The 25,076-nt window shown below is 51.1% G+C and overlaps 2 protein-coding genes across 2 annotated transcripts; one reads left to right on the top strand and one right to left on the bottom strand.

The window, feature by feature from the left end:
- Nucleotides 1–8,198: 8,198 nt before the first annotated feature.
- LOC138351973 (uncharacterized) lies at nt 8,199–9,261 on the bottom strand. The gene is made up of 2 exons (XM_069304148.1): nt 9,116–9,261; nt 8,199–8,868 (listed from the first exon to the last, which is right to left on the bottom strand). Exons 1-2 carry the CDS (start codon nt 9,259–9,261, stop codon nt 8,199–8,201), a joined length of 816 nt encoding a protein of 271 aa, XP_069160249.1.
- On the top strand, nt 9,260–11,668 carry LOC138351972 (autotransporter adhesin BpaC-like). Its single transcript, XM_069304147.1, has 2 exons — nt 9,260–9,353; nt 9,438–11,668. The coding sequence occupies exons 1-2, from the start codon at nt 9,260–9,262 to the stop codon at nt 11,666–11,668; spliced, it is 2,325 nt and encodes a 774-aa protein (XP_069160248.1).
- Nucleotides 11,669–25,076: the final 13,408 nt, after the last annotated feature.

The raw sequence follows: 25,076 nt of genomic DNA, 5'->3' as shown, positions 1-25,076 counted from the left end.
ACACTACACTCCCCTCCCACACACACACACACACCACACTTCCCCTCCCACACACAACTATCATCGACTGGTTACTTGTGTACGCATGTGAGCGCCCCCCCCCATGATTGGGGAGGGGGAAGGGGATGGGTGGCACAGGTGGCCAAGGTCGCTGAAGGCAGCCAGTCGTGGGGGGAGTGCTTGCACCCCCCACCCACCCCACAACCAGTCGTGGAATGGGGGGTGGGGAGGCGTGCTTCCCTTCCCTGTCCGTAACCTCGGTGTATACGACCTGGAGCTACTGTGAACACACAGTAGCTGAGTGCCTGGTAGCTCAGTGGACAGCGCCCGGGATTCGCAACCCGTCCTCGAGTCAAGTCTATTACATCCAGCGGTCGACCCCACAGAGACATTCATAAACTTTTACATGCTGTTCATTCAGAACAGGAATTGCGCGAGCACTCAGCGTAATATGGAGAAAGAGCCTGGATACAGGGGAGATACCAGCTGCACTTAAATCTGCAGATATAGCTCCTCTGCACAAGGGGGGGAGTAAAGCCTTGGCAAAAAATTATAGACCAGTTGCATTAACATCACACATAATAAAAGTGTTTGAAAGAGTGATTAGGAATCAAATTTCTAGTTTTATGGAAAATAATGAGTTGCACAACCCAGGACAACATGGTTTTAGAGCGGGCAGATCCTGTCTGTCACAGTTACTCAACCACTATGACAAAATCACAGAAGCTCTAGAAGATGCAGATGTTGTATACACAAAATACAAAGGCGTTCGACAAATGTGATCATTGAGTGATAGCACACAAAATGAGGTCAATGGGAATAACTGGTAAAGTAGGACGCTGGATACTCAATTTCCTGTCGAACAGAACACAGAGTAACAGTCAATCAAATAATATCAAGTCCAAGCGCAGTTAAAAGATCTGTACCTTAAGGTACAGTCCTTGCACCGCTACTGTTCCTTATTCTCATATCAGATAGATAAAAATACAAGTCACAGCTTCGTGTCATCCTTTGCAGATGACACAAAAATCAGCATGAAAATTACCTCTGTTGAAGACATTGACAAATTTCAAGGAGATGTCAACAAAATTTTCGATTGGGCAGCAGAAAATAACATGATGTTTAATAATGATAAATTGCAGGTACTCAGGTACGGCAAAAATGAGGATCTGAAACATAATACAGGGTACAAAACACAATCGAATCTGCCCATAGCAAAAAAAAAACAGCATGTCAAGGATTTGGAAATAATGATGTCTGACGACCTAACGTTTAAGGAGCATAACCAACCAAATATTGCGTCAGCCAGAAAGATGATAGGATGAATTACTAGAACTTTCAAATCCAGGGATCCCATCACAATGGTTGTACTCTTCAAGTCACTTGTGTTGTCCCATCTTGAGCACTGCTCAGTACTCACTTCCCCCTTCAGAGCAGGAGAGATTGCTGAAATAGAGGGAATACAGAGAACATGTACGGCACGCATAGAAGCGATAAAGCACCTAAATTATTGGGATCGTCTCAAAACTCTCCAAATGTACTCACAAGAAAGGACACGAGAGAGATATCAAATAATATACACGTGGAAAATACTGGAGGACCAAGTACCAAATCTACACAGTAAAATAACAACATACTGGAGTGAACGATATGGAAGAAAATGCAGGATTGAACCAGTGAAGAACAGAGGTGCCATAGGCACAATCCAACACTGTATAAACATCAGAGGTCCACGGTTGTTCAACGTCCTCTCAGCGACTATAAGGAATATTGCCGGAACAACCGTGGACATCTTCAAGAGAAAACTGGACTGTTTTCTAAGAGAAGTTCCGGATCAGCCGGGCTGTGGTGGGTATGTGGGCCTGCGGGCCGCTCCAAGCAACAGCCTGGTGGACCAAACTCTCACAAGTCAAGCCTGGCCTCGGGCCGGGCTTGGGGAGTAGAAGAACTCCCAGAACCCCATCAAGCTGGTATAGCACGCCAGGTGTGTGACCCGCGGCACTATAGCACGCCAGGTGTGTGACCCGCGGCACTATAGCACGCCAGGTGTGTGACCCGCGGCACTATAGCACGCCAGGTGTGTGACCCGCGGCACTATAGCACGCCAGGTGTGTGACCCGCGGCACTATAGCACGCCAGGTGTGTGACCCGCGGCACTATAGCACGCCAGGTGTGTGACCCGCGGCACTATAGCACGCCAGGTGTGTGACCCGCGGCACTATAGCACGCCAGGTGTCTGACCCGCGGCACTATAGCACGCCAGGTGTCTGACCCGCGGCACTATAGCACGCCAGGTGTCTGACCCGCGGCACTATAGCACGCCAGGTGTCTGACCCGCGGCACTAGTCTACCCTTGCTTCCGCGGTGCCGGAATCCAGCGCCCCGGCCTTGAACCGTCCTCTCACACAAAAAAAAAGAGGAATGCAGAAGATCACCCGGCTCTACCCGCCTCATGAATGCTGTGCCACAGTCGAGACCCGGCGTCTCCCCCCCCTCCCCCCACCCCCCCCCAGCAGCGTCGTGGGGGTGGAGGAGGTAATGTCTACATGATAAAAAAGATCCAAGCTGATTCAAGAATTAATGCAGGTGTTGACACCACCACCGCATGCTCAGCTGGAAAGAAAAGCCGAATAAAAAAATAACGTATGACTGGAGCACGAGGCTGGAGATCGTTGTCCTGGTGAGTTGGTGACCCACGGTTGATGACCAACGGTTGGTGACCCACGGTTGGTGACCCACGGTTGGTGACCCACGGTTGGTGACCCACGGTTGGTGACCCACGGTTGGTGACCCACGGTTGGTGACCCACGGTTGGTGACCCACGGTTGATGACCCACGGTTGATGACCCACGTCTGGTGACCCACGGCTGATGACCCACGGCTGATGACCCACGGTTGGTGACCCACGGTTGGTGACCCACGGTTGGTGACCCACGGTTGGTGACCCACGGTTGGTGACCTCACTCTCGGGTTATGAGGCACTCGGCACTCATATCTCTGGCAGTTCGGCTTGTATAGGGATCTAGATGAAGAAAAGTGTAAAGTGTGTGGACAAAGAAAGGGACATACACTCGAACACTATATCTTGGAACGTAGTAAAATTGAGCCATTTAGAGATAAATCTAAGCTCACGCTGTATAATATGGCAGGTATTATTACCATGGATAAATTTCCTAAAATCCTTACACTGTATCCATATTTCGCTTCCAGTAGATAAACGACATATGAGAATAAGAAACAAATAGTGTATTGTTAAGACTAATAATAAACAGCAGCTCCCCTATGACTCTCTAATATCTCCACTACTCAAACAATTATCTTTTAGCGATAAGACCTACCATGTATGTATAATGACTTACTGTTAATATATAGCTCTTGAAATAGATCATTCTCTATAACTAGCTGATATTGTAATTATAAGTTGTGAAGGATAGATGAAATTGTTAATGTAATAATCTAAGATGAGGTCTGATAAAGACCTTTTGTGCCCTCTGTAATGCTTTTTGCGCTACCGCTCACGGGATGGGTATGGGGTGCACAATAAACTAACCGCCTCCGGCGGCAAAAAAAAAAAAAAAAAAAAAAAAAAAAAAAAAAAAAAAAAAAAAACTCACCAAGGGCCTGAGTTGTACATCTCTTATCTCCCCTACACCCTTCCTTACACCCTTCCTCTCACTCCCATACATGTTCGAAATACGAACACAAATACGCAAGAAAAAATGTTTGAGTATAAACAGATGATGAAACAGGAATTTTGTCACCTTTCCGACAGCGTCGAGTCAACATTCCAGCATAAAGACATACTGAGCCGTCTCCACCAACAGCCGGTAAAGGGGAACGTCTGCGTCCCATCACATACACGACAATATTGTAGCTGTAACTACACAATAATGCCCGTTCACTTACCACGGCCAAGTGGATTACTTCACACACTCACCCGAGAGGCAATGGTCCAAACCCAAACACTCGCTTACCTGGAAAAAGAAAAATGTAATTAACCCACAATGCACCACAGCTTCAGATATTTTATGCAAGGTATCCACTACTGCCGTACTCACGCGTCAATAACATAGGCACTCATTGTTTGGACTCGTGTTGTGTTGTGTGTGTTTTTACTCACCTAATTGTACTCGCCTTGTTGTCGTTGTAGGGTCGAGCATTTGCTCTTAAGCCCCGCCTTCCGACGACCATTAGTTCATGGCTGCGATCTTTTTTTTCACAATTTTTTTTTATATTTACATTTAAATCTATGTATCGAATTGATTTCAACACTCCATCTAATTCGCACCAATAATGTAAGACTCTTAGACTGAAAATGCTCTAACATCTGTGGCTCATGTGTGTTTACAGATGAGCCACAGGGAAGTGAGTAAAGAGGGGTGGCATCTGCAAACGGATAAGAATGAGCGAGCACCTGCAGTTGGAGAGGAAGTAGGGGGAAGAGGAGGAAGCCACCTGTCCGGAGGAAGCACCGAGAGTGCACACACCTGTCCCTACGAGCAACAACCTCACGGTGGGCGCCCCGCCCTCCATACAGGATGCTCCAATAATCCCAGCACACAGGACACGGGGGTAGAGGGGACACGCAGACACACAGGACACGGGGGTAGAGGGGGACACACAGGACACGGGGTAAAGGGGACACACAGGACACGGGGGTAGAGGGGGACACACAGGACACGGGGTAAAGGGGACACGCAGACACACAGGACACGGGGGTAGAGGGGGACACACAGGACACGGGGTAATGGGGACACGCAGACACACAGGACACGGGGGTAGAGGGGACACACAAAACATGGGGCACAGGGCCATCGTAGCTTCATAGAGCATGAACGGGTTGAAGAGCGATAAATGTACAAGAGATGAGGGTGGCAGGAAGTGTAGGAGGGAAGGAGACATTCCAGGCACCTCACGAGGAAGGGGTCGTGGGCGTTACCACAATGCCTTTACATGCACCTTTAATGTGGCACTCGGCACAATTTAGGCGCTTACTGTACCTTACTAGCACAGAAAGAAAATTTCGTGTAGAAATTTAACGTTTCAAAATCTTGGGTTATTAGTGTTCCTGTACTATGTGGGAATGTTACAAGTATATGTGAGGCAAGTTGTGATGGCACATACCTGCTAGATGAGGTTCTGGGAGTTCTTCCACTCCCCAAGCCTGGCCACGGTGAGAGTTTGGTCCACTATGCTGTTGCTTGGAGCAGCCCGCAGGCCCACACACAGCCCGGTTGGTCCGGCACTCCATGAAGAAAACTATCTAGTTTTCTCTTGAAGATGTCCACGGTTGTTTCCGCAATATTTCTTATACTCGCTGGGAAGATGTTGACCAACCGTGGACCTCTGATGTTTATGCAATGTTCTCTGATTGTGCCTATGGCACCTCTGCTCTTCACTGGTTCAATTATGCATTTTCTTCCATATCGTTCACTCCATTATGTTATTTTACAGTGTAGATTTGGTACTTGGCCCTCCAGTATTTACCATGTGTATATTATTTGATCTCTCTCTCGTCTCCTTTCTAGTGAGTACATTTGGAGAGCTTCGAGACGATCCCAATAATTTAGGCGCTTTATCGTGTCATATGACGTAGATGTTCTCTGTACTCCCTCTATTACAGCAATCTCTCCTGCTCTGAAGGGATATAAGTACTGAGCAGTACTCAAGACGGGACAGCCCAAATGATTTGAATAGTACAACCTCTCTGATGGGATCCCTGGATTTGAAAGTTCTCGTAATCCATCCTATCATTTTCTGGCTGACGCAATATTTGGTTGGTTATGTTCCCTAAACGTTAGGTCGTCAGACATCATTATTCCCAGATCCTTTACATGCTGCTTTCCTACTATGGGCATATTTGATTGTGTTTTGTACCCTGTATTGTTTTTAAGGTCCTTATTTTTACCGTACTGAGTACCTGGAATTTATCACTGTTAAACATCATGATATTTTCTGTTGCCCAGTCGAAAACGTTATTAATACCTGCTTGTAAATTTTCAATGTCATTGGCCGAGGTAATTTTCAATGTTTTTAGCCGAGGTAATTTTCAATGTCTTTAGCCGAGGTAATTTTCAATGTCCTTAGCCGAGATAATTTTCATGCTGATTTTTGTGCCACTCTGCAAAGGATGATACGAAACTGTGACTTGCATTTTTGTCTATATCAAATATAAGAATAAGGAAAAGCAGTGGTGCAAGGACTGTACCCAGAGTTACAAAACTTTTAACTGCGCTTGGACCCGATTTGATATGGTTAACTGTTACTCTTTTTGATCTGTTTGACAGAAAACTGAGTATCCACCGTCCTACTTTACCAGTTATTCCCATTGACCTCATTTTGTGTGCTATCACTCCATTGTCACATTTATCGAATGCCTTTGCGAAGTCCGTGTATACCCCATCTGCATTTTGTTTTTCTTCTAATGCCTCAGTGGTTTTGTCGTAGTGATCAAGAAACTGTTGGAGGCATGATCTTTCCGCTCTAAATCCACGTTGGCCTGGGTTGTGGAGGTCATTGGTCTCCATGAAACTGGTGACCTGACTCCTGATCACTTTCTCAAAAACTGTTATTATGTGGAACGTTTGTGCAACTGGTCTATAATTCTTAGCCAATGCTTTGCTCCCTCTCTTGTGTAGAGGGGCTATGTCTACTGATTTAAGCGCTTCTGGTATCTCCCCCGTGTCCAAGTTCTTCCTCCACACTATACTGAGTGCCTGTGCTACTGGCACTTTGCATTTTTATATAAATATTGAATTCCATGAATCTGGACCCGGGGCTGAGTGTATGTTGATAATGTCTCTTTCAAAATCTGCCTCGCTCGTGTTGATATTAGTTATTTACAAGGGTTCGGATAGCACGCATAGAGTTGTCCGGATCTTCCACTTTCATGCTGTTTATTGGAGTGCTAAACATGTCCTCATACTGCTTTTCTTGGATTTCACTAATTTCTTTGTCATCCCAAGTGTATGAACCTTCACTTGTACGAATAGGTCTAATATTGACAGTGGTTTTTGCTTTTGAGTTTGCATATGTGAAGAAATATTTTGGGGTTTTCTTTATGTCTTGTATTACTTTCTATATCACACCGAACCTGCTCCCAGAAGCCCACATCAAAAGGATATCATCAGCGGTATATGCTAGATTGGCCAACATAAGAACTGCCTTTAGAAATTTGCGTAAGGAATCGTTCAGGACCTTGTATACCACTTATGTCAGCCCAATCCTGGAGTATACAGCTCCAGTCTGGAGTCCATACGTAGTTAAAAACACGACAAAGTTATAGAAGATTCAGAGGTACGTTATCAGATTAGTCCCAGAACTGAGAGGTATGAGCTACGAGCAAAGGCTATGGGAGCTAAACCTCACGTCCCTGGAAGACGGAGGAGAAAGGTGGGGGACATGATCACCTACAAAATTCTCAGAGGAATCGACAGGGTGGACAAAGACAAACTATTTAGCATGGGCTGAACACGAACAATGGAACACAGGTGGAAACTGAGTACCCATATGAGCCACAGAGACATTTGAAAGAATTTTGTCTGTGTCAGAGTAGTTAACAAATGGAATGCATTAGTCAGTGATGTGGTGGAGGCAAACTCCGTACACAGTTTCAAATGTGAATATGATAGAGCTCACTAACCTCAGGAATCTATACATCAGTTGACTGATGTACAGATTCATGGATCTGACATTTGAGGTGGGACCAAAGAGCCAAAGCTCAACCCTCGCAAGCATAACTGGGCGAGTACAACTAAGTGAGTACACACGCGAGAACATGCGCACCTGGGATTATGAAGCACATTCCTGAACTACGCAGGCGGGTGTCGGGGCGGGCGGGCCCGCACACAGACCCCCGCCCACTGTAATTGCTATAATACTTACACAAAACGCACCAACGTCCGGCCCAGGTGACACAGGGGCGTTGCTCTTCACCAGGTGCGAGTTAATACCTACCAATTCCCTCTTCTCAAGCACAATATGGTCACTCTGAAGAGGAATTTGGATTATTGGGCAGGGGCGCGACTGTGGGTACACCATTCAGTATATCTTCACGTAAGCCAGTGCCCACATACTTAGGGAGAGACCTGTGTGATGTTAAGGGGTCCGGGAGAAGAACAATGGAGTAAGGAGATGGAGGAACAGAAAGAGAAAAATTTGGAAGATGAGGGAGAATCAAGAAACAAGACGCTTATATTTTATTTCATTCCTATGGGATGAGAGTGCGCAGCTGGTGCGCAGGGGATGGTGGAGGGCGTGCTGGGGATGGTGGAGGGCGTGCTGGGGATGGTGGAGGCCGGGCTGGGGATGGTGGAGGCCGGGCTGGGGATGGTGGAGGGCGTGCTGGGGATGGTGGAGGGCGGGCTGGGGATGGTGGAGGGCGTGATGGGGATGGTGGAGGCCGGGCTGGGGATGGTGGAGGCCGGGCTGGGGATGGTGGAGGCCGGGCTGGGGATGGTGGAGGGCGTGCTGGGGATGGTGGAGGGCGTGCTGGGGATGGTGGAGGCCGGGCTGGGGATGGTGGAGGCCGGGCTGGGGATGGTGGAGGCCGGGCTGGGGATGGTGGAGGCCGGGCTGGGGATGGTGGAGGCCGGGCTGGGGATGGTGGAGGCCGGGCTGGGGATGGTGGAGGCCGGGCTGGGGATGGTGGAGGCCGGGCTGGGGATGGTGGAGGCCGGGCTGGGGATGGTGGAGGCCGGGCTGGGGATGGTGGAGGCCGGGCTGGGGATGGTGGAGGCCGGGCTGGGGATGGTGGAGGCCGGGCTGGGGATGGTGGAGGCCGGGCTGGGGATGGTGGAGGCCGGGCTGGGGATGGTGGAGGCCGGGCTGGGGATGGTGGAGGCCGGGCTGGGGATGGTGGCGGGCGTGCTGGGGATGGTGGAGGAACACGCCTTACATCACTTATCTGGGTCTTAGGCCTACGATGGGTCACGAATGGGCTTATTTTTTAAACATATAATTGACGGTGTGAAGCAATCTATTAATTATACCAATTTCACTGGAGGTCAGGTGGAGCTGGGGGTTACCAGGGTGTCTATCCCCTCCCTGGTCACCCCCACACCTGCCTAGTCACCCCCACACCTCCCTGGTCACCCCCTCACCTGCCTGCCCACACTGTGCCTCTCCCCCACTAGAGAACACGTCGCTACAGTGGGCGTCTCGCCATAACCGTTCACCAACGTCTTGCCACAACCATGAGAGACAACTTGAGGGTTGGTCACGCCCCCGCCGCGGGGTGGCCACCTCTGCCTTAGGGCCCATGACAATACTCTTCACTGTATCGCAGCGTAAAACAGACCTTATGCTAATAACAGCACCACCAAAAACAATGCCCGGAAGGCCCATAACACCAGGTAAGGATTAATGACCTTCCACCTGTATAACTTATGCGTGAACATCATTAGAGACGCCGGAGCGACAGTCGTAGCGTCGTCCAGTGCTCCCGGGGGAGGGCACGGCGCTCCCGGGGGAGGGCACGGCGCTCCCGGGGGAGGGCACGGCGCTCCCGGGGGAGGGCACGGCGCTCCCGGGGGAGGACACGGCGCTCCCGGGGGAGGACACGGCGCTCCCGGGGGAGGGCACGGCGCTCCCGGGGGAGGGCACGGCGCTCCCGGGGGAGGGCAAGGCGCTCCCGGGGGAGGGCACGGCGCTCCCGGGGGAGGACAAGGCGCTCCCGGGGGAGGGCAAGGCGCTCCCGGGGGAGGGCAAGGCGCTCCCGGGGGAGGGCAAGGCGCTCCCGGGGGAGGGCAAGGCGCTCCCGGGGGAGGGCAAGGCGCTCCCGGGGGAGGGCAAGGCGCTCCCGGGGGAGGGCAAGGCGCTCCCGGGGGAGGGCAAGGCGCTCCCGGGGGAGGGCACGGCGCTCCCGGGGGAGGGCACGGCGCTCCCGGGGGAGGGCACGGCGCTCCCGGGGGAGGGCACGGCGCTCCCGGGGGAGGACAAGGCGCTCCCGGGGGAGGACAAGGCGCTCCCGGGGGAGGACAAGGCGCTCCCGGGGGAGGACAAGGCGCTCCCGGGGGAGGACAAGGCGCTCCCGGGGGAGGACAAGGCGCTCCCGGGGGAGGACAAGGCGCTCCCGGGGGAGGACAAGGCGCTCCCGGGGGAGGACAAGGCGCTCCCGGGGGAGGACAAGGCGCTCCCGGGGGAGGACAAGGCGCTCCCGGGGGAGGACAAGGCGCTCCCGGGGGAGGACAAGGCGCTCCCGGGGGAGGACAAGGCGCTCCCGGGGGAGGACAAGGCGCTCCCGGGGGAGGACAAGGCGCTCCCGGGGGAGGACAAGGCGCTCCCGGGGGAGGACAAGGCGCTCCCGGGGGAGGGCACGGCGCTCCCGGGGGAGGGCACGGCGCTCCCGGGGGAGGGCACGGCGCTCCCGGGGGAGGGCACGGCGCTCCCGGGGGAGGGCACGGCGCTCCCGGGGGAGGGCACGGCGCTCCCGGGGGAGGACACGGCGCTCCCGGGGGAGGACACGGCGCTCCCGGGGGAGGACACGGCGCTCCCGGGGGAGGACACGGCGCTCCCGGGGGAGGACACGGCGCTCCCGGGGGAGGACACGGCGCTCCCGGGGGAGGACACGGCGCTCCCGGGGGAGGACACGGCGCTCCCGGGGGAGGACACGGCGCTCCCGGGGGAGGACACGGCGCTCCCGGGGGAGGACACGGCGCTCCCGGGGGAGGACACGGCGCTCCCGGGGGAGGACACGGCGCTCCCGGGGGAGGACACGGCGCTCCCGGGGGAGGACACGGCGCTCCCGGGGGAGGACACGGCGCTCCCGGGGGAGGACACGGCGCTCCCGGGGGAGGGCAAGGCGCTCCCGGGGGAGGGCACGGCGCTCCCGGGGGAGGGCACGGCGCTCCCGGGGGAGGACAAGGCGCTCCCGGGGGAGGACAAGGCGCTCCCGGGGGAGGACAAGGCGCTCCCGGGGGAGGACAAGGCGCTCCCGGGGGAGGACAAGGCGCTCCCGGGGGAGGACAAGGCGCTCCCGGGGGAGGACAAGGCGCTCCCGGGGGAGGACAAGGCGCTCCCGGGGGAGGACAAGGCGCTCCCGGGGGAGGACAAGGCGCTCCCGGGGGAGGACAAGGCGCTCCCGGGGGAGGACAAGGCGCTCCCGGGGGAGGACAAGGCGCTCCCGGGGGAGGACAAGGCGCTCCCGGGGGAGGACAAGGCGCTCCCGGGGGAGGACAAGGCGCTCCCGGGGGAGGACAAGGCGCTCCCGGGGGAGGACAAGGCGCTCCCGGGGGAGGACAAGGCGCTCCCGGGGGAGGACAAGGCGCTCCCGGGGGAGGACAAGGCGCTCCCGGGGGAGGACAAGGCGCTCCCGGGGGAGGACAAGGCGCTCCCGGGGGAGGACAAGGCGCTCCCGGGGGAGGACAAGGCGCTCCCGGGGGAGGACAAGGCGCTCCCGGGGGAGGACAAGGCGCTCCCGGGGGAGGACAAGGCGCTCCCGGGGGAGGACAAGGCGCTCCCGGGGGAGGACAAGGCGCTCCCGGGGGAGGACAAGGCGCTCCCGGGGGAGGACAAGGCGCTCCCGGGGGAGGACAAGGCGCTCCCGGGGGAGGACAAAGCGCTCCGGGGGGAGGACATTGTAAACTTAGTACCAATGTGTTCATGTTCAACGAAGTCAAATGACCGCGATAACAATGTATTATGCATACTGAGGTGTAATAGATGGTAAACCCAGAAGTATACATACTGGGGTGGTATACATTTGGAACCTTTGGAAGACTTAGCACCGTTGACCTTACCGTTACCATTTGCTCATCGCTACAAAGCAACGAACTCATAGTATGGGTAAGAGGCCGACCTCCTGGTTAACCTCCAGGTGGTACCTACCCCAATAAATCCCAACCCGCCAAACACACCAAAACTACGACGTTGGTACAACGTTCGAACAAGTTTTACCACCTAACCAGTTATAACAACCAATATAGCAAGTTGTAACAACGTTCTAATACGTCATAAATACGTTAAGCCAAGATGTAACAACTTTATTACAAGTTGTAACAAGCGGAAAATAGAAACAGTTTCGGTTTGTGCTTCCAGGGAAGTATCCCACTAAAGTGACTCTACACGGCATCTCCCAGTTGTCTTCTTCGCCAAGAACGACACCAAATATCACCAGGTTTGGTCAAGCGCCCCCCAAGACCATACATTTTGGTGTGTGTGAGAGAGCCAAGAAGGTAGGAGGAGAAAGAGGACAGGATAAGGAGGACAGATCACACCCAGCCCACCGGTCCACAACACCTTAACCAACATTACTATGGACAAACACCCTACCCGATCCTAATTTACCACCAGCCCTTCCAAGGTTCATCCCTCTTCACCCTTCCTTCTAGGGGTTAGATGGCTGTCCAGACAGTGTAGCCCTGCCATAGGTGGACAGCTAAGTAGCAACTCTCTCATGTCGCCCGCCACCGTCCTTTTCAATGCTGAATTCGTCGCAGTCGTATTGGCTGGCTCTCACAAGGAGGGCTTAATGCGAGCGACGGGTGCTCGTGGTGGCCGGATGGTCGAGCAACGGGTGCTCGTGGTGGCCAGATGGTCGAGTGACGGGTGCTCGTGGAGGCCAGATGGTCGAGCGACGGGTGCTCGTGGAGGCCAGATGGTCGAGCGACGGGTGCTCGTGGAGGCCAGATGGTCGAGCGACGGGTGCTCGTGGAGGCCAGATGGTCGAGCGACGGGTGCTCGTGGAGGCCAGATGGTCGAGCGACGGGTGCTCGTGGAGGCCAGATGGTCGAGCGACGGGTGCTCGTGGAGGCCAGATGGTCGAGCGACGGGTGCTCGTGGAGGCCAGATGGTCGAGCGACGGGTGCTCGTGGAGGCCAGATGGTCGAGCGACGGGTGCTCGTGGAGGCCAGATGGTCGAGCGACGGGTGCTCGTGGAGGCCAGATGGTCGAGCGACGGGTGCTCGTGGAGGCCAGATGGTCGAGCGACGGGTGCTCGTGGAGGCCAGATGGTCGAGCGACGGGTGCTCGTGGAGGCCAGATGGTCGAGCGACGGGTGCTCGTGGAGGCCAGATGGTCGAGCGATGGGTGCTCGTGGAGGCCAGATGGTCGAGCGACGGGTGCTCGTGGAGGCCAGATGGTCGAGCGACGGGTGCTCGTGGAGGCCAGATGGTCGAGCGACGGGTGCTCGTGGAGGCCAGATGGTCGAGCGACGGGTGTTCGTGCTAGCCAGATGGTCGAGCGTCAGTGTGTGCGCTCACATAAAGGGTCTTACAGAGTAGGGCACAAACTCTTAACACCTGCCGCTTCTCTGTCCTAGCGACTCTCAGTCCTGGTTCGTCATGTCGCTTTTTGAAACTATCTTTTGTATTAGCTTCAACTATCTCTTCCTCAGGTGCTCGCTCAAGTTACCTTCGAAACTTCCATCTTGTGATTCATTAGCACTTGCGGCGTGCAGCCAAGTGCGAGTGTTCTACCTTGCTCTTCACCTGCCGTGTCCGCTTATTAACCCTGGCAATTTCCACAAAAACTTACATGTGGTTACAAAACTTAAATGTTGTCATCTAGATTATGTATTTCTTCAAGCGTGGAGAAGTTCAGCTCCCTTAGTTCTGGTACGCGTCTTGTTGCATACATCCAGGCGTTTTCAAGTTGCACGCTGGGGCGGCATACTCCAGGATGGACTTACTTCTCGCTTACCTTTCGATGACCGGGAGAGGAGGCCCGGTCCCCGACCAGGCCTCCTGGTTGCTGGACTGGTCAACCAGGCTGTTGGAAGCGGCTTCTTGCAGCCTGACCCTCTCATTTGAAGGAAAAAAACCACTGATCTTCTCACCAGAGGAAGATATACACGGGATGACATCCAAAGGAGCATGGAAAGCTGCCTAACTGAAGACTCGACAATGTGAATGATGCGCGGAATGGCGTGATAAGGGGCAAGATATGGTGGTGATCGCAGGAGAAACATTGTGCAGTGAGGTGTTGTACAGTAATAATGGAGCCGGAGGGAAAGGGGTGTGAGAGTAGGAGCTAGGGGACACATGACAAGAGTAGCTAGCAGTGCAAGAGGCGGAGTATGGTGCTCATGGTGGCCACGATGTAGTAAGGACCATCTATGGCGCTGTCGCCCTGCAGCTACCAAGGCATTCATCAGGTTCACGTCAATGCTAAATACTCATAACGTAATCATTCCCCAGTCACGACCAAGAGGTCAAAGGTCAACTGACGGAAACGTAGGCGACGCTCATCAAGGTACATCCATGAGTTAGACCGAAATGAAGCGTAAAGCGGAACTCAGGCAGGCTCGCTAATATGTCTAGATGGACGCTTACAATGACACTTGGACCTCTTGTCACAATTTCTGGCTCGACACTTGTTTTCCGTTCCGTTTAAATGACATCACAGACAAAGATGTAATCACTCTGTTTACTTCCTATGATTTAAGAACTAGAGTGCTTAGCAGATGCCTAAGATGAAACGGGATTTCGATCGTGACCTTCTGAAGAACTTTCTCCAAAACTGTTCCAATTATTCGTTGGTCCTAATCAAAATTCTTCGAAGGGCAAATATAAAAAACTTGGGTAAGAGCCAAAATCTGTGTATTTTCCACATACATAAAAGCACCTGGAGACAAGGCTCACACTGCCTCGCACACGGAGTGTCAAGACCAGATGAAGATGCTGCTCTTGCACCCAGCTGGCACCAGATGAAGATGTTGCAACCAGCTGGCACCAGATGAAGATGTTGCAACCAGCTGGCACCAGATGAAGATGTTGCAACCAGCTGGCACCAGATGAAGATGTTGCAACCAGCTGGCACCAGATGAAGATGTTGTCACTAACAACGTCAAAGACAATGTAAAGAGCCTCGTGGTCTTGCCACACGCTGATCATAAACGTCTTCCTTTGACGTTTACCGTTACTGTAATGTCTTGGTCCATGTCGTCCTCGGCCTTACGTCTGACGCGCGCGCGCACGCACACGCGCGCGCACACACACACACACACACACACACACACACACACACACACACACACACACACACACACACACACACACACACACACACACACACACACACAGGAACACACACACAGGCACACACACACAGGAACACACACACAGGAACACACACACAGGAACACACACACAGGAACACACACACAGGAACACACACACAGGAACACACACACAGGAACACACACACAGGCACACACACACAGGTACAGGCACACACACACAGGCACACACACACAGGAACACACACACAGGCACACACACACAGGCACACACACACAGGAACACACACACAGGAACACACACACAGGAACACACACACAGGAACACACACACAGGAACACACACACAGGAACACACACACAGGAACACACAACGTACTAGCGTCTCAGGTAGTCTCACCTCCCAGGTCACATCCCAGGTCACCTCCCAGGTCACCTCCCAGGTCGCATCCTCCCCAACTCAGCCCTCCTATACATCCCCCCTGCCTCAGCCTCCCAAAACCCCCCTGTCCCTTCCACATTTGCACCTCCACAACGATTCCCCTGCCCCTGCTACATCACACTTGTCAGCGACCCCAGTGGGTCAAGCCATGCCCTCCCCAAACCCACCTTCCCATCCCCCCTCCCCAAATACCCCTTCCCACTCCCCTGCCCCTTCTACCCCATTGACTTCAATTCCATCTACTCCATCCCAGCTTCCACTGCACCCCTCTTCCACTCACCCCCAAACCCCACCCAACCCTCACCCCTCCTATGCACCTCCAGCCCACATTTAACCCCCTCACCTTGTGACCCCCTAACACCTTCCCCCATCTCCCTCTTCCCCTCTTCTACCCCAAAACCCCCACCTACCCCCGATTCCCCCCTAACTAATATACCCTCTCTTCCACTCCCAGCACCCATGCTCCATTCTCATCTCAGCTCTCCGCCCTCAGTATCCCTCTTCCCCCCAACCTCTCAACCTCGATCTGACTCTCAGTCCCACTCTATTTCTCAACCCCCCTATGCTATTCAGACCCCTAACTTTCAGACCCATTATGCCCTTCCTACCCCCCTAGATGCCCAGACCCCATTCGCCTACCAGGCACTCCCAGGCACCCCCCTAGATGCCCAGACCCCATTCGCCTACCAGGCACTCCCAGGCACCCCCCTAGCACCCCCCCACTCACCCCCACAGCCCCCACTTGCCCCCCAGACACCCCCCAGTTCCCCCCAGACCCCTGGTGAAAGGGGGAACTCTGACACCCGAGTTTCCAAGAAGTGTCTCAAGGTTTGGTACACCAATGCTGATGGGGTAGCCAATAAAGCAGAAGAGATAAAAGAAAGAGTTAGTGAGGCAGACCCAGACATAGTGGCAATAGTGGAAACTAAAATAAATGGCATGATCTCGGATGCAATCTTTCCAGAGGGGTACCAGGTGATAAGAAAAGAAAGGACACAGAGACAGGGAGGAGGAGTGGCACTACTAATAAAGCGGAAATGGAAGTTTGATGAGCTGGAAAATCCGGGTACCAGTGAAAGCACAAGCTTCATACATGGAACTCTGACAGTGGATGGGAAGAAGATTGTAATCTTGATACTCTACAATCCCCCACCAAACAGTAGAAGGCCCAGGCAGGAGTACGAGGACAGCAACAAGACATGTATGGATGAACTGCAGAGGGCAGCAACTTTAGCGCATAGAATGAGAGCGAAGCTGCTGGTCATGGGGGACCTAAATCACGGAGAGATAGATTGGGAAACGAGGAATCCCCATGGCGGGGAGGAGACCTGGGGAGCGAAGCTGGTAGACGTGATTGACAGGAATTTCCTAACACAGCATGTGAAAGAAGATACTAGGGAAAGAGGAGGGGATACGCCCAGCCTATTAGATCTCATTATCACTCAGAATGTAGAAGACATCGAGCAGTTGGAACATGAAATACCACTAGGAGCTAGTGACCATTGTGTCCTAGCCTTTGACTACATGATGGAGCTTAAAATTGTGACGAAAGGACAAGAGGTCCGGGAAAGGAGACTTGATTACAGAAAAGGGGACTACAGAAGGATAAGGGACTACCTGGGAGAAGTGCAGTGGGAGGAAGAACTTAGAGGAAAAACAGTGCAAGGTATGATGAACCAAGTCATATTGAAATGCAAGGAGGCTGAAGATAGATTTATTCCAACAATAAAGGAAAAAAGCAGGAGGGAATATAATAACCCATGGTTTAATAGACAGTGTCAGGAAGCAAAGGTGAGAAGCAGGAGGGAGTGGAGGAAGTACAGAAGACAAAGGACAGAGGACAACAGGATTAGATGTAACAGAGCTAGGAATGATTACATTAACATAAGACGAGTGTCGGAAAGAAATTATGAGAACGATATTGCAGTCAAAGCGAAAAAGCAACCGAAATTACTCCATAGCCATATAAGAAGGAAGATGTCGGTAAATGACCAAGTGACAAGACTGAGGAAAACAGAAGGGGCGTATACAGAAAGCGACAAGGAAATCTGCGAGGTACTGAATGCAAAATTCCATGGAGTGTTCACTACCGAGCCTGAGCAGCTCCCATTGTTAGAAGAGATTACCCAAGATGAAAGACTATCAGATATAGAGGTGACAGCAGAGGATGTAATGAAACAGTTGACAACACTGGATGCAAATAAAGCTGTTGGACCAGACAAAGTATCACCGTGGATACTTAAAGAGGCAGCGCAGGCTCTCAGCGTGCCTCTGGCAATGATCTTCAATGAGTCACTTATGTCGGGAGAATTGCCCAGTTGCTGGAAGAAGGCAAATGTCGTACCGATTTTCAAGAAGGGGGATAGGGAGGAGGCACTTAACTACAGACCCGTATCACTGACAAGCATCCCCTGCAAAATACTTGAAAGAATAATTAGGCTAAGACTTGTTGAGCACCTGGAGAGCATTGGGTTTGTAAACAAGCACCAACATGGGTTCTGGACAGGGAAATCATGCCTAACAAACCTTTTAGAATTCTATGATAAAGTAACAAGGATAAGGCAGGACAGAGAAGGCTGGGCAGACTGCATATTTCTTGACTGCCAAAAGGCCTTTGATACGGTACCGCACATGAGACTGCTATACAAACTTGAGAGGCAGGCAGGAGTAAGCGGAAAGGCCCTAGTATGGGTGAAGAACTACCTAACAGGAAGGAGCCAGAGGGTAATGGTAAGGGGCGAAAAGTCGGACTGGCGAACAGTAACAAGTGGAGTACCTCAAGGATCGGTGCTGGGACCAATCCTCTTTCTAATTTACGTAAATGATATGTTTACAGGAGTGGAGTCATACATGTCAATGTTTGCAGATGACGCAAAATTAATGAGAAGAGTTGTGACAGACGAGGATTGTAGGATCCTCCAAGAGGACTTAAACAGGCTGCAGAGATGGTCAGAGAAATGGCTACTGGAGTTTAACACCAGTAAATGTAAAGTTATGGAAATGGGATCAGGTGACAGGAGACCAAAGGGACAGTACACAATGAAGGGGAACAGCCTACCTGTAACGATTCGAGAAAGAGACCTGGGAGTGGATGTGACACCTAATCTAACTCCTGAGGCACATATAAATAGGATAACGACAGCAGCGTACTCTACACTGGCGAAAATTAGAACTTCATTCAGAAACCTAAATGAGGAAGCTTTTAGGGCGCTTTACACTGCCTACGTGAGACCCGTCTTAGAGTATGCCGCGCCATCATGGAGCCCCCACCTGAAGAAACACATAAAGAAACTGAAGAAGGTTCAGAGGTTTGCGACGAGGCTTGTCCCAGAGCTACGAGGGATGGGATATGAAGAGCGGCTGAAGGAACTGAACCTTACGACACTAGAGAAAAGAAGGGAGAGAGGAGATATGATAGGGACATATAAAATACTCAGGGGAATTGACAAAGTGGAAATAGATCAAATGTTCACACGTAATAATAACAGAACGAGGGGACATGGGTGGAAACTGGAAACTCAGATGAGTCACAGAGATGTTAGGAAGTTTTCTTTTAGCGTGAGAGTAGTAGAAAAATGGAATGCACTTGGGGAACAGGTTGTGGAAGCAAATACTATTCATACTTTTAAAACCAGGTATGATAGGGAAATGGGACAGGAGTCATTGCTGTAAACAACCGATAGCTAGAAAGGCGGGATCCAAGAGTCAATGCTCGATCCTGCAAGCACATATAGGTGAGTACATATAGGTGAGTACACACACAGGCACACACACACAGGCACACACACACAGGCACACACACACACAGGCACGCACACACACAGGCACGCACACACACACAGACACACACACAGGCACACACACAGGCACACACACACAGGTACAGGCACACACACAGGCACACACACACAGGTACAGGCACACACACAGGCACACACACACAGGTACAGGCACACACACACACACACACAGGTACAGGCACACACACAGGCGCGCACACACACACACAGGCACACACACACACAGACACACACACACACACACACACACACACACACACACACACAGTCTCATAATCATAGAGACATTTAAAATATATTTGAGAAAAACAATGTGTTCCTCAATTATGTCAGCTACATATATTTCTCTCTAACACACACACACACATCCCCAGGAAGCAGCCCGTAGCAACTGTCTAACTCCCAAGTACCTATTTACTGCTAGGTGAACAGGGAAATCAAGGTGAAAGAAACTCTGCCCATTTGTTTCTGACTCGGCCGGGACTCGAACCCGGGCCCTTAGGACTACGAATCCTAACGCTGTCTACTCTGTTGCGAGGCCCCATGCATGGGAGGAGTGCCCGGGCACTCTGCGAGGTAATGACAGTGCTACAGGTGCCAGCACGGAACAATGACTCGTATTGCAATTACAGCTCATAAAATAATTTAACTGCGTAAACCCCAAAAGAGTAGTATTGTAGTTTTTTTTTATTATTATTATTATTATTTTCTACCACAGACGTGGCCACACATTTACAACGCTAACCAGCATATATACATTTTCTTCTGTCCTCCATGGACAGGGTTAGAGAAGTGTTAGAAGTAGTGTAAGGAAGTGACGTCGTCTACAGCTCCTACATTAACAGGTCTTGTGCTGCAGTAAGTAGCACTGGCTTGTACCACCCTATGACGCTCCTGACCTGGCTTCCTGGAGTGGGCAAAGGAATAAGACACGTCTATGATCCTGGCATGGTAGAAGTAGGGTGTAGGTGTGTGGGGGGGATGGGGTGATAACAACACAGCAAACATTCAACACCCATCCTGATGAGGTCCAGAATATGGCCGCCCATGAGGCACAGGCGACAAGTGGCGAAGCAAACAAAAGGACGGAGAGTCCAGTCCTACCTCCGTGTATCAAGTTTTGCCTGCCAGGTACAGAGGCGAGAGTTTCCAGAAGCAGTGAAAGTAGCTTCATGTTGACGCTGTGTCGGCGTATCCCGCAGTGCCTGAGGCCGCAATGCGTGACTTGCACTCTCGCTCTATCTCTTGATTTAGACCCAAACTCTCAGGTTTCTATTAAAACATTCTCAAATATGCTGCCTACCGTGTAGCAGTTTAACCGCCACATTTTGATACTTGCAGTAGGCAGTTTCCCGAGCCCAGCGCAGATTTGGGAGCTCTATGACTCATACTGGCCGATTTCGGCAACGTCGTCTCAGCGTAAGATATAAGTGTGTTACACGCGACCATCCTGTAGTACCCTCCTTGACTGATCACCTCGATAATACCATCCAAGGTTGTTTACTTTCTCCTGGTGTGTTGTTGCCAGGTCACACAAAGTTACCGCTGTGAGTTAAGCCCCCAGTGCGTCTTGTAAGGCGGCGGCTCTGCAGCAGTATTATGGACCTACACCTTGAGGTAGTAGAACAAGTTAAGGTTCGGTCGCTTGCGGCTGCTCAGCCAAACGTTCGTCTGATAATATTTCCAAGTAGAGGCGTTATGTAACGCACAAGACATCTGTGCTCAACACATTCCGGTACTTAGGTAAGGTGTCAACATTGTAACAATAGCTGAGCGCCGCCACACACACAATGCCAAATATCCAGTCGTGACCTCTCCCAGAACGCTAATCTCCTGTGCGGCGTGTGACCACGATATTCAAATGCACACTGCCACCTCTACAAGGCTTGGCAATTATTCACTGCAAGCTACGCTCACCATCAATGTTTCTCATGCTAAAGAATTTTTCTGCAAGAGAAACAGTGATGATGTTTATCTCTTTACACAGTGCTCACTCTTCTGTGTAAAGAGATATTCTTATCTCTTTACACAGTGCTCACTCCTCACCTACACACACTGTTTAAGCGTGGAATTCCTCAAGTATTTCTATCATTTATTTTCCAGCTGAAGATTTTGTATATAGCGCTGGCTCTCTGCGTGTCCCAGCAGGTAAGAGCACCAACAATGAGACAGGAGAGTTGTATATGGTTAGTATTATGCACATTGCAGCATCAACAGTTTGTTTGATTGTGATAGTGCAGAAGAATCCTCATTTACGTTAGTCGGAGCTTTCAGCAAGTCGGAGCGGCAAGACAAGACAGAGTAGGAAGCGGTTGGGGAGTAAGGGGGGGGGGGGAGCGTCTGAGGATGGAGGGACGCCCACTACATTAGTTGGCGTCTCCTGGAGACGTCTAGAGTGCATGCTAAACAGGCGAGCACCTCTGGGGACCGCAATGCAAGCAGGTGGGAACATTTTCAAGCGGCGAAGAGACTAGGGTTCGAATCTTGGGCAGGGTGGCACGACTTTGCACCGTTCCTTCACAACTGTTCGCCACTGTTCACCTAGCAGTGATTGGGGACTTGGGTGTAAAACGGTAGGTGGCTCATGGTCTAGGACACGGCACCAGTCATTGCCTTTCACCTGTATATATGCTGGTTAGCATTGTAAATGTGTGGCCACGTCTGTGGTAGAAAAAACAAAAAAAAAAAAAAACTGTAACCAATCACTCCGCTGCGTGAAACGGCTTATTATTAACATCTTTATTGACAAATTAATTACAATTTTGCCTAATCTGAGGAATTCATTTAGATCTTATTAGAGTGAGGATGAAGCTCGTATTCAGTGTCACACAGGACAGAGGATCATACACAAGACAATAGGTCTGAACTGTAGGCTGAAGCACATACATATATCATGGTTACCATCAACTACATTACACTATATACACGTTTCAGTGTACGACTATGTAAAAACAACTTTCTATTGTGCACTGCCACACAAGGGCAGGGGATGGGTTCATAAGAAATGCAGCTTAAAAATAATATAAATACAATTGTTCTTCATTATTTAAAATGGGCAAGCAAATTTGGGATAAATTGTTAGGATGTCGTCCAGTACACCTGAGTCAATGAAACTTGTCTCAGAATACATTCGTATGTATCCACCGGTTGCCTCTGTTCCTCCCCCATCACGGACACGAGTCTCTTGCAAGGAATTCTCATTCTCATTCTCTCTCATTCTCTCTCTCTCTGGTTTATTTCACTCTCTTTCTTTTTCTTTCTTGCGCTCTCTCTCTCTGCTCGTCTCTCTCTCTCTCTCTCTGCTCGTCTCTCTCTCTCTCTCTCTCTCTGCTCGTCTCTCTCTCTCTCTCTCTCTGCTCGTCTCTCTCTCTCTCTCTCTCTGCTCGTCTCTCTCTCTCTCTCTCTCTGCTCGTCTCTCTCTCTCTCTCTCTCTGCTCGTCTCTCTCTCTCTCTCTCTCTGCTCGTCTCTCTCTCTCTCTCTCTCTCTCTCTGCTCGTCTCTCTCTCTCTCTCTCTCTCTCTCTCTCTCTCTCTCTGCTCGTCTCTCTCTCTCTCTCTGCTCGTCTCTCTCTCTCTCTCTCTCTCTCTGCTCGTCTCTCTCTCTCTCTCTCTGCTCGTCTCTCTCTCTCTCTCTCTCTCTCTCTCTCTCTCTCTCTCTGCTCGTCTCTCTCTCTCTCTCTCTCTCTCTCTCTGCTCGTCTCTCTCTCTCTCTCTGCTCGTCTCTCTCTCTCTCTCTGCTCGTCTCTCTCTCTCTCTCTGCTCGTCTCTCTCTCTCTCTCTGCTCGTCTCTCTCTCTCTCTCTGCTCGTCTCTCTCTCTCTCTCTGCTCGTCTCTCTCTCTCTCTCTCTCCCTCTCCATCAACTGCGTAGTCAATCCCTCGACCCGCGATGTAGACGGCTGAGGCCGGCATGCTCACTCACTGTCAATCAGAAGCTCTCCTTCGTGCTCCGTAATTATTATTGAGAACTCTCAAAATGGATAGACACCGAGTCATTAATTATGATCTCAACTATAAGATCCTAGCGCTAAATTATGAGATCCTAGCGCTAAATTATGAGATCCTAGTACAAAATTATGAGATCCTAGTACAAAATTATGAGACCCTAGTACAAAATTATGAGACCCTAGTACAAAATTATGAGATCCAAGCACTAAATGGTAAAATCCTAGCACTAAATAACAAGATCCTAGCTAACGCTGGTACATATTATTATTATTAACATATTTATTGACAAAATTTAATTACAATTTTACCTAATCTGAGGATTTCAATTAAGTCTTATAACACAGTCCCTGTGTCACTAACAAGGAGCACAGCTTCGCTACCACGCATGCCACGGCTTCTCAACCAGCACATCTCAAGGTGGACGTTAAGAGTCCCCAACGTACAAATTATAAAGTACTATGAGAAGTAGCGGCTTACAAATGTCGCCGTTTTTTATGCATCAGTAGGTTAGGTGGGTTGCTTGGGTTCGTGCGTTTCCGGTTAAGTGAGGACGTTGGATTGTTAAGATGTCTTCAAGACGCTCCTTGTTGCGTCACCGCCAGGAGCGTCACTCAGGCCACGGACGGTCACCAAGTTAAAGGCGCCCAGGAGATGTTTACCGCCTCAGGAAGCCATTTCCATTAACTAAATTACAGATAAAATTTGTATATAGGCATGTATAATATACATGGTGTTCCTTTACTCTCTGCCAGCAAAACCTTAACACCATCATACATATCCAGACAGATGAACTCATACATACATTTTTAGTTCCCAATAAAGGAATACATTAAGTATTAATGTTTCAGTACCACAACCATGATACACCATAGTACTATGGTAAACCATAATACCATGGAAGAGCTTAGTACCATGGTAAACCATTTTACATCAAGTAAATAAGACCAATTCTCGGGTCCCATTACCTCATACGATTGAAAGAAATTCCAGAAAGTTCAGAAATTTGTTACCAGTTCCCGGATGGATTTTTTACCATGGAAGGTGACCAGAAAAGTGGCCCCGATGATCTGTTTACTATGGGAGCAAGGTGGCCCGGATGGTTTATCACGGGCGCAAGGTGGTCCACAGAAACATTTACAATATAAACTGCTTTCTACGGCACCTTGCTACTCACTTAATACCTGCTTGATGGGGTTCTGGGAGTTCTTCTACTCCCCAAGCCCGGCCCGAGGCCAGGCTTGACTTGTGAGAGTTTGGTCCACCAGGCTGTTGCTGGGAGCAGCCCGCAGGCCCACATACCCACCACAGCCCGGTTGGTCCGGCACTTCTTTTAGAAAACAATCTAGTTTTCTCTTGAAGATGTCCACGGTTGTTCCGGCAATATTTCTTATGCTCCCTGGGAGGACGTTGAACAACCGTGGACCTCTGATGTTTATACAGTGTTCTCTGATTGTGCCTATGGCACCCCTGCTCTTCACTGGTTCTATTCTGCATTTTCTTCCATATCGTTCACTCCAGTACGTTGTTATTTTACTGTGTAGATTAGGGACTTGGTCTCCAGTATTTTCCATGTGTATATTATTTGATATCTCTCTCGTGTCCTTTCTTGTGAGTACATTTGGAGAGTTTTGAGACGATCCCAATAATTTAGGTGCTTTATCGTGTCTATGTATGCCGTACATGTTCTCTGTATTCCCTCTATTTCAGCAATCTCTCTTGTCTGAAGAGGGAAGTGAGTACTGAGCAGTACTCAAGAAGGGAAGCACAAGTGATTTGAAGGATCCAGGGATCCCATGTTGTCCAACCATTGTGATGGGATCCCTGGATATCTGTACGACCCTTCTTGCTGTATCACTGCTGATCATGACAGGCCCTGCGTTCACCCACCTGACCCGCAAGTGTGTTGGGGGCCGGCGATGACCCGACCCGCGAG

The sequence above is a fragment of the Procambarus clarkii genome, chromosome 51 (genome assembly GCF_040958095.1).
Source record: "Procambarus clarkii isolate CNS0578487 chromosome 51, FALCON_Pclarkii_2.0, whole genome shotgun sequence".
Taxonomy (NCBI): Eukaryota; Metazoa; Arthropoda; class Malacostraca; order Decapoda; family Cambaridae; genus Procambarus; species Procambarus clarkii.
Note: the sequence above shows the minus strand (reverse complement) of the source record. Positions and strands in the feature narration are given on the sequence as shown.